This window comes from Salmo salar, chromosome ssa07, assembly GCF_905237065.1.
Source record: "Salmo salar chromosome ssa07, Ssal_v3.1, whole genome shotgun sequence".
Taxonomy (NCBI): domain Eukaryota; kingdom Metazoa; phylum Chordata; class Actinopteri; order Salmoniformes; family Salmonidae; genus Salmo; species Salmo salar.
Window position 1 is genome coordinate 12,243,801 of NC_059448.1, and position 12,561 is coordinate 12,256,361.

Consider the following 12,561-nt stretch of genomic DNA (forward strand, 5'->3'; position numbering starts at 1 on the left):
CTGCATGCTTAGTTCCCTCCTGTCCTCCCTGCACGACTCCAACACCATCACTAAGTTTGCAGACGACACAATGGTGGTAGACCTGATCACTGACGACGATGAGACAGCCTACAGGGAGGAGGTCAGAGACCTGGCAGTGTGGTGCCAGGACAACAACCTCTTCCTCAACGTCAGCAAGACAAAGGAGCTGATCGTGGATTGCAGGAAACGGAGGGCCGAGCACGCCCCCATTCACATCAAAGAGGCTGTAGTGGAGGGGGTTTCAAGTTCCTCGGTGTCCACATCACTAAGGCCCTATCACGGTCCAAAACACACCAACACAGTCGTGAAGAGGGCACGACAACACCTCTTCCCCCTCAGGAAGGTTGGGCCCTCAGATCCTCCAGAGGTTCTATAGCTGCACCATTGAGAGCATATTGACTCGCTGCATCACCGCTTGGTATGGCAACTGCTTGGCATATGACTATATGGCACTACAGAGGGCAGTGTGTATGACCCAGTACATCACTGGGGCCAAGCTCCCTGCCATCCAGGACCTCTATACCAGGCGGTGTCAGTGGAAGGCCCTAAAAATTGTCAGACTCCCAAGTCATAGATTGTTTTCTCTCCTAACGCACGGCAAGCGGTACCGGAGCGCCAAGTCTAGGACCAAAAGGCTCCTGAACAGCTCCTACCCCCAAGCCATAAGACTGCTGAACAACACACACATACACACATAGACTACATATGACTGCATACAACTACATACGCTCACACACACAAAACACACACAAACATGCATTTAGATGCCACACACACACACACACACACACACACACACACACACACACACACACACACACACACACACACACACACACACACACAAACATGCATTTAGATGCCACACACACACACACACACCACACACAATCACTCACACAGACACACTTTCACACTCGCCACATACGCTGCTGCTACTCTGTTTATTATCTATCCTGATTGCTTATTCACTTTAACCCTTACCATACACCTTGTATATAGTCGTGTTATTGTTATTTTATTGTGTTACTATTTCCTTTGGTATTTATTTATTTAATTTTTACCCTGCATTGTTGGGAAAGTGCTCGTAAGTATGTACCTGTTGTACTCGGCTCAGGTGACAAATAACATTTAATTTGATTTGAGTATTTCAATTGTGTTCCCCACAGGGACTGTGACGTGAGTCAGATAAACTACATGTACGCCCAGTATGTAAAGAACACCATGGAGCCTCTGAACATCTCTGACGTCACCAAAGACCAGCGCTTTCCCTGGACGGTCAGTACTGAACATGATCTACTCTGCAATCTTTTTCTTCCAGAATACTATGTTACAATCTTATATATATATATATACACTGCTCAAAAAAATAAAGGGAACACTTAAACAACACATCCTAGATCTGAATGAATGAAATAATCTTATTAAATACCTTTTTCTTTACATAGTTGAATGTGCTGACAACAAAATCACACAAAAATAATCAATGGAAATCCAATTTATCAACCCATGGAGGTCTGGATTTGGAGTCACACTCAAAATTAAAGTGGAAAACCACACTACAGGCTGATCCAACTTTGATGTAATGTCCTTAAAACAAGTCAAAATGAGGCTCAGTAGTGTGTGTGGCCTCCACGTGCCTGTATGACCTCCCTACAACGCCTGGGCATGCTCCTGATGAGGTGGTGGATGGTCTCCTGAGGGATCTCCTCCCAGACCTGGACTAAAGCATCCGCCAACTCCTGGACAGTCTGTGGTGCAACATGGCGTTGTTGGATGGAGCGAGACATGATGTCCCAGATGTGCTCAATTGGATTCAGGTCTGGGGAACGGGCGGGCCAGTCCATAGCATCAATGCCTTCCTCTTGCAGGAACTGCTGACACACTCCAGCCACATGAGGTCTAGCATTGTCTTGCATTAGGAGGAACCCAGGGCCAACCGCACCAGCATATGGTCTCACAAGGGGTCTGAGGATCTCATCTCGATACCTAATCGCAGTCAGGCTACCTCTGGCGAGCACATGGAGAGCTGTGCGGCCCCCGAAAGAAATGCCACCCCACACCATGACTGACCCACCGCCAAACCGGTCATGCTGGAGGATGTTGCAGGCAGCAGAAAATTCTCCACGGCGTCTCCAGACTCTGTCACGTCTGTCACGTGCTCAGTGTGAACCTGCTTTCATCTGTGAAGAGCACAGGGCGCCAGTGGCGAATTTGCCAATCTTGGTGTTCTCTGGCAAATGCCAAACGTCCTGCACGGTGTTGGGCTGTAAGCACAACCCCCACCTGTGGACGTCGGCCCTCATACCACCCTCATGGAGTCTGTTTCTGACCGTTTGAGCAGACACATGCACATTTGTGGCCTGCTGGAGGTCATTTTGCAGGGCTCTGGCAGTGCTCCTCCTGCTCCTCCTTGCACAAAGCGGTCCTGCTGCTGGGTTGTTGCCCTCCTACGGCCTCCTCCACGTCTCCTGATGTACTGGCCTGTCTCCTGGTAGCGCCTCCATGCTCTGGACACTACGCTGACAGACACAGCAAACCTTCTTGCCACAGCTCGCATTGATGTGCCATCCTGGATGAGCTGCACTACCTGAGCCACTTGTGTGGGTTGTAGACTCCGTCTCATGCTACCACTAGAGTGAAAGCACCGCCAGCATTCAAAAGTGACCATAACATCAGCCAGGAAGCATAGGAACTGAGAAGTGGTCTGTGGTCCCCACCTGCAGAACCACTCCTTTATTGGGGGTGTCTTGCTAATTGCCTATAATTTCCACCTGTTGTCTATTCCATTTGCACAACAGCATGTGAAATTTATTGTCAATCAGTGTTGCTTCCTAAGTGGACAGTTTGATTTCACAGAAGTGTGATTGACTTGGAGTTACATTGTGTTGTTTAAGTGTTCCCTTTATTTTTTTGAGCGGTGTATATATATGTATTTTTTTTTTGCCTAACATTATGAATCTATGTTTCTTTCAGAGTGAGAACCCAGAGCACCCCAGTAACCAGATCAAGAGTTTGCTCTGTACACCTATCAGGAATGGAAAGAAGGATAAAGTTATAGGTACTCTCTCTCTCTCTCTTTCTCGCTCTCTCTCTCTCTCTCTACCTCTCTCTCTCTACGTCTCTCTCTACCTCTCTCTCTCTACCTCTCTCTCTCTCTCTCTCTACCTCTCTCTCTCTCTCTCTCTCTCTCTCTCTACCTCTCTCTACCTCTCTCTCTTTTTCTCCCCCCCTCCCTTTTCCCTCCATGTGGTTTGTGTTTACAGACATTGCCCTATCGTATCCTCATTCACTAGTGCCAAGAGTCCCCTTCTCATTCATTAACACATCCTTAGCATTAGTATAATTAGAATTTATATTATAACCAAAACATCATTAGCTGACATCATTATAAGAACTAAACAGGTCTCTCTTGTAAAAAGAGATTTAAATCTCAATAGGTTTTTGCATATATAAATGAAGGCACAAATAGAGAAATTCATTAACTGGGCAGTGGTGTAACCGTAATGTATGTTGCCCCAGTCCCCCAATGATCAAACAGAACAGGTCCCTTTAGTCTTTCCACCAACTGCCTGAAGAGTCCAGGAGACACTTGGATCAAAAGACAACCTACTGCTCATAGACTCTAATATAGAATGTATTAACATAATGCCCTCCTGCACTCACCTTCTTTTCCTTAGACATTAGCGAAGCAATATTTTTTTTTTCTTTCTTCCTATTATGATTTGTGTTCGGGCATTAATTTAGCCACCTGTAATTGTCATGCAGAATGTGTAGGAGAAAGGGCAAGTGAAGTCAATGAGGAGGGTCAGAGTGTTGGCGTTGGCACCTCTCCATGATGTGAATACTTAGTAGGTCTACAGGCTAAGGACAGGGCTTTTCATTCATTACAACCTTGCTATCATTTATGGGGCTATTAGTCCTGGAGTAGATAGACCTTTTAGTTTCAGACAAGAGGTCACTAACAGGAAACTATTTCAAATAAAAAAGAGAGCCAAACTAAAGTTTTGTCACCTGAGTGTCTGGAGTGTGTGTCAGTTGGTGAAACAAGAAGTTTCACTTTTTTCTGGTGTGTGTGTGTGTGTGTGTGTGTGTGTGTGTGTGTGTGTGTGTGTGTGTGTGTGTGTGTGTGTGTGTGTGTGTGTGTGTGTGTGTGTCTAACATTCCCCCTATGTCGGGTCTGAAGGTGTGTGTCAGTTGGTGAACAAGATGGACGAGGCGTCGGGGAACCTGAAGTCCTTCAACCGGAACGATGAACAGTTCCTGGAGGCCTTCGCCATCTTCTGTGGCCTGGGTATACAGAACACCCAGATGTATGAAACAGTGGAGAGAGCCATGGCTAAACAGGAGGTCACACTGGAGGTGAGAGACACTGGTCTCAGATCTGCTCAGTGTTTCCCACCCTAAGGGTTGAGGTTAGGGTTGGGGGAAGGTATGCTGATCCTAGAACAGGCCTATAAATGCAACAACAATGTGGAGACTTTAACACGAGGGTTGGGAGTGACAGCGATGGGTGCCCTTAGGAAATACTGGATGGTCGTCTCCACGCTCTGCTCCGTCTTCCCCCAAAGGGCTGTCTGTCTGAGAAGGTCACAAACATCTGATGTGAAAGTGTGTCAGCTACCAAAATGCAAAATTAGGGTTCTATACTGAACAAAAATATAAGCTCAACATGCAACAATTTCAAAGATTTTACTGAGATAAAGTTCATATAAGGAAATCAGTCAATTAAAATACATTCATTAGGCCCTAATCTATGGATTTCACATGACTGGGCAGGGGTGCAACCATGGGTTGTGAAGCTAGTTGGAAGTACGGGAGGCAGTTGATGGTAGAGAAATGAACATAAAATGATCTGGCAACAACTCTGGTGGACATTCCTGCAATCAGCATGCTAATTGCACGCTCCCTCAGAACTTGAGACATCTGTGGCATTGTGTTGTGTGACAAAACTGCACATTTTTAAAGTGGCCTTTTATTGTGCCCAGTGCAAGGTGCACCTGTGTATTTTTCATGCTGTTGATCATGTTTCTTGATATGCAACACTAGTGGTGCGCGGGTGAGCTGTTGGTTCACCCGCACCTGTTCGCAATTGCTAATAACCCATCTGCAACCGTCTGACTATATGTGATGAAGTGAAAATCAGAAGCCTGCACCTTACCCTAACCCGCAAATATAGAAAATGCCCTGCAGGCAACCATCAAGGACTGCAGAACGGTTTTTTTGACACGGGGTGCAGGATTTTGTTTTGCCTGATGTAGATACATGCAGCTTCTCTTCTGTCATTATATGTTGCCCTAGAAGACTAAATAAACTCTTGCTCAACAGAATAATATAATAGATGGATAGAATGAAATTCTTCAATCTAGCTGACATCGGTAAAGTTTTCTGTCATCTTTCGCGGAGGGAGCAGAGAACGTTTAGGGACTGGGGAGAAAATACAATAAAGCAACAACAAAAAAATCTATCAGTTTGACCGGTTGTAAGGGAGGGGGGGAAAGCTGTGAAAACGTCCAAACGTGTTTCTGATAAGATTTAAGTTTGATGTACACTACCGTTCAAAAGTTTGGGGTCACTTAGAAATGTCCTTGTTTTTTTAAAGAAAAGCACATTTTGTTGTCCGTTAAAATAACATCAAATTGATCAGAAATAGAGTGCAGACATTGTTAATGTTGTAAATGACTATTGTAGCTGGAAATGACTCATTTTTTTCTGGAATATCTACATAGGCGTACAGAGGCCCATTATCAGCAACCATCACTCCTGTGTTCCAATGGCACGTTGTGTTAGCTAATCCAAGTTTATCATTTTAAAAGACTAATTGATCATTAGAAAACCCTTTTGCAGTTATGTTAGCACATCTGAAAACTGTTGTTCTGATTAAAGAAGCAATAAAACTGACCTTCTTTAGACTAGTTGAGTATCTGGAGCATCAACATTTGTGGGTTCGATTACAGGCTCAAAATGGCCAGAAACAAAGAACTTTCTTCTGAAACTCGTCAGTCTATTCTTGTTCTGAGAAATGAAGGAAATGAAAATATTCCATGCGAGAAATTGGCAAGAAACTGAAGATCTCGTACAACGCTGTGTACTACTCCCTTCACAGAACAGCACAAACTGTCTCTAATCAGAATAGAAAGAGAATTGGGAGGCCCCGGTGCACAACTGAGCAAGAGGGACAAGTACATTAGACTGTCTAGTTTGAGAAACAGACGCCTCACAAGTACTCAACTGGCAGCTTCATTAAATAGTACCCACAAAACACCAGTCTCAACGTCAACAGTGAAGAGGCGACTCCGGGATGCTGGCCTAAGTTTGTAAACCCTACCAAACCATACAATTTCAATTGAGGAAGTGTGATCATAATCATTAGGATATTTCCGTGATCCGCAGTAGAAGACGTCCTAAATGCCCCCCAGCCTTCAGATGTGAGCTAAACAGCTAACTTGCACTTGAGATGCGTTTTTTTAGGATGGATGAGAAAGTGAACTTGTTCCAAACGTTTAGCTCAGTTGTATGGTACTTTGCGATCTATTGACAGCAAGGGTTGCATATTTTTGATGATGCATTTTGGGGACTTTCAATTCATTTGCAAAAAAAACGTAAAAAGAAAAACATTCAGTGTGTGAGTTGATACATGTAGACCCTTCATATATAGGCTATGGGCAGCACTTTGTGCAATTTATCAAATCAGTTATTTTCTTGCTCAAACCGAGAGCAACACCTGTAAAACTCAAGACATTTCTCTCAGAACACAGGATGTTGATTCACACAGGACTAGTATGATCAGAGGTCTTTGGAACAAAAAACAACAGTAGGTTATTCTGGTTAGTCATCCAGATTTCAGTTTCCATTTAGCCCATCTAAACATGAAGCTACAGTTCCCTTGACATGCCATAGGCCTGTTTGAAGTCCCATCTTGTGACTGATTTGTATAGCACCTCACATCATCACACATAAAATAGCCAGGCAGTGCTCTCATCCTCTTTTGCCACTTCACCATATCTTTTACAAACATTACTTTTCTGGGCCTCCCTTCTTTTTATTTTCAACTCTCCTTTCGCAGGTTTTGTCTTTTTGAAGTTAACTTCGACAATGTCCTTTTTGCCTCAGTGGATTGATGTTAACTTTTTCTGCCGTTCCCAAAAGCATTATCTTGCGATTGGCTGTGTTGGCAATTTGCCGCGGGTACAGTTAAGCCCAAAAGTTTAGGTTTATGCACTAATACCAGATAGTGTAATTAAAAATGATAAGAAAATTGTGCCGTCTGGTTTGCTTAATATAAGGAATTTGATGTATTGCAATTACTTTTACGATTGATGATTGAGTACATTTTTTTTACAACTACTTAGGTACATTTAAAACCAGATACTTTTAGACTTCTACTTAAGTAGTATTTTACTGGGTAACTTTCACTTTTACTTGAGTCATTTTCTGTTAAGGTATCTTTACTTTTACTACAGTATGATATTTGAGTACCTTTTTCCACCACTGGTGTGTTATTACCTGTAGTCCCACTCTGATCCTCTTGGTGCTTCAGCCACACAATATTTTAACTGCAGGTTATGGGTCAACTATGCCACACCTGTCAGGTGGATGGATTATCTTGGCAAAGGAGAAATGCTAAGGGATATAAACAAATTTGTTCACAAAATTTGAGAGAAATAAGCTTTTTGTGTCTATGTACAATTTTATATATTTTAGCTCATGAAACATTGGACCAACACTTTACATATTGCGTTTATATTTTCGTTCCGTTTCTTTCTATAGTCTGTCAGAGGGATAACTGTGTGTGTGTGTGTGTGTGTGTGTGTGTGTGTGTGTGTGTGTGTGTGTGTGTGTGTGTGTGTGTGTGTGTGTGTGTGTCATTCTCAGGTCCTTTCTTATCACGCCTCTGCTGCAGAGGAAGAGACGCGGGCGATGCAGGTAACTACGGTAAATTACAATTTATTAACTTACCACACACACGCACTTAAACACACACACACACACACACACACACGCACTTACAAACACACACACGCACTTACAAACACACACACACGCCCTTACAAACACACACACACACACACTTGTGGCCATACAAGCATTGCCAGACAGATGCCTTCCTTCAGGTTGGAAGGACAGTGTGTAGATGAGGTGACTTCAGCCATGATGTAATGAGACCACTCCAGCGCATGTAAACCTAACCAATATGGTGACTCACATGTAGATACTCCTGCAGGCCTATGAGGATAACGGTCTGGAGATTTAAAAAAAACACGAAAAAGACTGACCATATTGATTAGGGTTTAAAATCAAATCAAAAGTGAAAGTATGCACAATACCCATTCCAGAAAGCCAATTTAAGGCCCAAATCATTTGCTTTTAAAGTTTGGCAATGATAATTGGGGTTAACAGATTAGCCAGTATCTGACTTCTTTTTAGGCCATGTTACCCTCCCCAAAGCAGTGTTCAGTCATTGTTGCTGAGGCATTGACTCTCTGAAGGATTGATGTTTCTCTAGCTAGAAGGATACAAGCTCAGTTTCTTAAAACGCCAAAGGATGTGGGTTCGAATCTCGGGACCACCCATATGTAAACAAGAACGACTGCAAGTTGCTTTGGATAAAAGTGTCTGCTAAATGGCTTATATATCATATATTTCAGCAGTGTGCATCGGTTTAGTTCAAACACTTGATTGACAGTACTCTCATAATATCTGTGGTGGTTGTAGGAAAAGCTGTGTTTTACTTTCTGTCTGATTAGACATAATTATATGGTAGGATTCCCCACCGTTGCCCTGATTTCTCTCACCCTTCTTTCTCACAAAAGCTTGTATCTCTCTGTCTGAGCTGACTCTGCTGCCAGAAAGAGAGAGAGAGATAAAAACGACCAGAAAGAGAGGTCAAGAAAATGCCAGTATGGAGAGAGAGAGAGAAAGAGAGAACCCAAAAAGGCCTGTGGTGTTGATTGTGTCCTAAATGATCAAATATACAGACCACAAATTCCAATTGGCTATACTTAAACTCTTTAACATCATCCTTAGCTCTGGCATCTTCTCCAATATTTGGAACCAAGGACTGATCACCCCAATACACAAAATTGGAGACAAATTTGACCCAAATAACTACCGTGCGATATGCGTCAACAGCAACCTTGAAAATCCTCCGCATTATCATTAACAGCAGACTCGTATATTTCCTCAGTGAAAACAATGTACTGAGCAAATGTCAAATTGTCTTTTTACCAAAGTACCGTACGACTGACCACGTATTTATCCTGGACACCCTAATTGACAAATAAACAAACCAAAACAAAGGCAAAGTCTTCTCATGCTTTGTTGATTTAAAAAAAGCTTTTGACTCAATTTGGCATGAGGGTCTGCTATACAAATTGATGGAAAGTGGTGTTGGGGGAAAAACGTACAAACATACAAAACATACAAACAACAAGTGTGCGGTTGAAATTGGCAAAAAACAAAGACAGGGATGCAACTTAAGCCCCACACTCTTCAACATATTTATCTTGACAAATTGGCAAGGGCACTAGAACAGTCTGCAGCACTTGGCCTTACCCTACTAGAATCTGAAGTCAAATGTCTACTATTTTCTGATGATCTGGTGCTTCTGTCCCCAACCAAGGATGGCCTACAGCAGCACATAGATCTTCTGCACAGATATAAATCTCAGTAAGACAAAAATAACGGTATTCCAAAAAAGGTCCAGGTGCCAGGACCACAAATACAAATTCCATCTAGACACCATTGCCCTAGAGCACACAAAAAAAACTATACATACCTTGGTCTAAACATCAGCACCACAGGTAACTTCCACAAAGCTGTGAATGATCTGAGAGACAAGGCAAGAAGGGCCTTCTATGACATCAAAGGGAACATAAAATTCGACATACCATTTAGGATCTGGCAAAAAATTCATGAATCAGTTATAGAACCCATTGCCCTTTATGGTTGTGATGTCTGCGTTCCGCTCATCAACCAAGAATTCACAAAATGGGACAAACACCAAATTGAGACTCTGCATACAGAATTCTGCAAAAATATCCTCTGTTTACAACGTAAAACACCGAATAATGCATGCAGCCCATTCTACAACCACCTAAAAGGAAGCGATTCCCAAACCTTCCATAATGGAAGGGTAGCCTAGTGGTTAGAGTGTTGGACTAGTAACTAAAATGTTGCAAGGTCAAATCCCCGAGCTGACATGGTACAAATCTGTTGTTCTGCCCCTGAACTGTTCCTAGGCTGTCATTGAAAATAAGAATTTGTTCTTAACTGACTTGCCTAGTTAAATAAAGGTAAACACCATCACCTACAGAGAGATGAACCTGGAGAAGAGTCCCCTAAGCAAGCTGGTCCTGGGACTGGTCCTGTTCACAAACACAAACAGACCACACAGAGCCCAAGGACAGCAACACAATTAGACCCAACCAAAAAACAAAGCAAACTACAATGCTATTTGGCCCTAACAGAGAGTACACAGTGGCAGAATACCTGACCCAAAATTAGGGAAAGCTTTGACTATGTACAGACTCAGTGAGCATAGCCTTGCTATTGAGAAAGGCCGCCGTAGGCAGACCTGGCTCTCAAGAGAAGACAGGCTATGTGCACACTGCCCACAAAATGAGGTGGAAACTGGGCTACACTTCCCAACCTCCTGTATGACCATATTAGAGACACATATTTCCCTCAGATTACATAGACCCACAAAGAATTTGAAAACAAACCCCATTTTGATAAACTCCCATATCTATTGGGTGAAATACCAGTGTGCCATCACAGAAGCAAGATTTGCCCATAATATGACATTTGAAATGTCTTTATTCTTTTGGAACTTTTGTGAGTGTAATCTTTACTGTAAGTTTTTTCTTGTTTATTTCTCTTTTGTTTATTATCTATTTAACTTGCTTTGGCAATGTAAACATATGTTTCCCATGCCAGTAAAGCCCTTGAATTGAGTTGAGAGAGAGAGAGAACAGCAGAGAATATAGACAGCAGAAGAGGAGAGAGAAGAAAGTGAGAGAAGAGAGAGAGAGGAGAGAAAGGAGCGAGAGGAGAGAGGAAAGAGAGGAGAGAGAGAGAGAGAGAGAGAGAGAGAGAGAGAGAGAGAGAGAGAGAGAGAGAGAGGAGCGAGAGGAGAGGGGAAAGAGAGGAGAGAGAGAGAGAGAGAGAAAGAGGAGAGATCCTTTGTGCATTAGGGGTGTCCTGTCTGCTCTGTGTAGAAGTGCTGTCTGTCAGCTAAAGGGGAGGCGAGCCGAACACAGATAGATACTCTTCCTGATCACAGCTCATTGATTATTAATGTCTGCTAGAGATCCCTGGTGCTTAGGGAGGGTAAGTGTGTGTGTGTGTGTGTGTGTGTGTGTGTGTGTGTGTGTGTGTGTGTGTGTGTGTGTGTGTGTGTGTGTGTGTGTGTGTGTGTGTGTGTGTGTGTGTGTGTGTGTGTGTAAGTGCATAAATATAGTATATGTGTATGTGTGTACATGCGTGCATACCGTATATGAGTGTGCATGTGTACATCCCTCTCACACACTCCTCTCCCTGTTTGTGAAGGCGGCCACTGTTCCGTCGGCCCAGTCTCTGCGCCTGATGGAGTTCAGCTTCAGTGACTTTGAGCTGTCCGACGCTGAGACCACTCAGGCCACCATACGCATGTTTGTAGACCTCAACCTGGTCCAGAACTTCCAGATGAAATACAAGGTAGGTGTGTGTGTGTGTGTGTGTGTGTGTGTGTGTGTGTGTGTGTGTGTGTGTGTGTGTGTGTGTGTGTGTGTGTGTGTGTGTGTGTGTGTGTGTGTGTGTGTGTGTGTGTGTGTGTGTGTGTGTGTGCGTGTGTGTGTGTGTGTGTGTGCGTACGTGACTACCTGTATGTGTGTGAGTACATAGATGTGTGTATATGTGTGTTTGTACATCCATAACAACAGCTAACCACCCTCTAAATCAGGATTCCTCAACACACCACAGTGGCCTTGTCATGCATCACTCACAATAGATGACTGATGACATCATAACCTATAGAATGCGAAGGACTTTGAGGTTCAGATAAAGGTCATAATGAATGTCAATATTTATTATCAAATCATTATTGAACAAATGTGTGAGTCACTATGCATTGGCTGATAGGGAGTTGATTGGAAGCTTATGCCGGTAAATGGATGGACATGGAAAGATTGGATGAACAGAATCCAGTGATTCGATTAGTAGGGTGGTCTAAGTTTTCCTATAATACCAATCAGATTGCCAGCCTGGCCAATTAAAAACTCTACTGCTTGAGGATGTACAGATACAATTAAAGTCACTGTCATTCTGTCTGTTCTCTATTTTCTTGTTTAACCTTTCCCTCTCTCTTGCTGGCCATTTTTGCCCCCTCCTCCCCCACCTCCTCTTCCCCTCCACCTCCTCTTCCCCTCCTCTTCCCCTCCCCCTCCTCCTCCCCTCCTCTTCCCCTCCTCCTCCTCCCCCCTCCTCCTCCCCTCCTCTTCCCCTCCTCCTCCCCTCCCCCTCCTCCCCCACCTCCTCTTCCCCTCCAACTCCTCTTCCCCT

The 12,561-nt window shown here is 43.6% G+C and overlaps 1 protein-coding gene across 3 annotated transcripts in view; it reads left to right on the plus strand.

The window, feature by feature from the left end:
* The window catches only part of LOC106608572 (cGMP-specific 3',5'-cyclic phosphodiesterase), a 150,288-nt gene that overhangs the window by 118,568 nt on the left and 19,159 nt on the right, over positions 1 to 12,561 (plus strand). For all 3 annotated transcript variants that reach the window (XM_045721511.1, XM_045721510.1, XM_045721512.1), the window contains 5 exons: positions 1,191 to 1,299; positions 2,998 to 3,082; positions 4,208 to 4,383; positions 7,897 to 7,956; positions 11,572 to 11,718. In XM_045721511.1, coding sequence (XP_045577467.1) covers positions 1,191 to 1,299; positions 2,998 to 3,082; positions 4,208 to 4,383; positions 7,897 to 7,956; positions 11,572 to 11,718 — 577 coding nt within the window. The remainder of the gene's footprint in view (positions 1 to 1,190; positions 1,300 to 2,997; positions 3,083 to 4,207; positions 4,384 to 7,896; positions 7,957 to 11,571; positions 11,719 to 12,561) is intronic.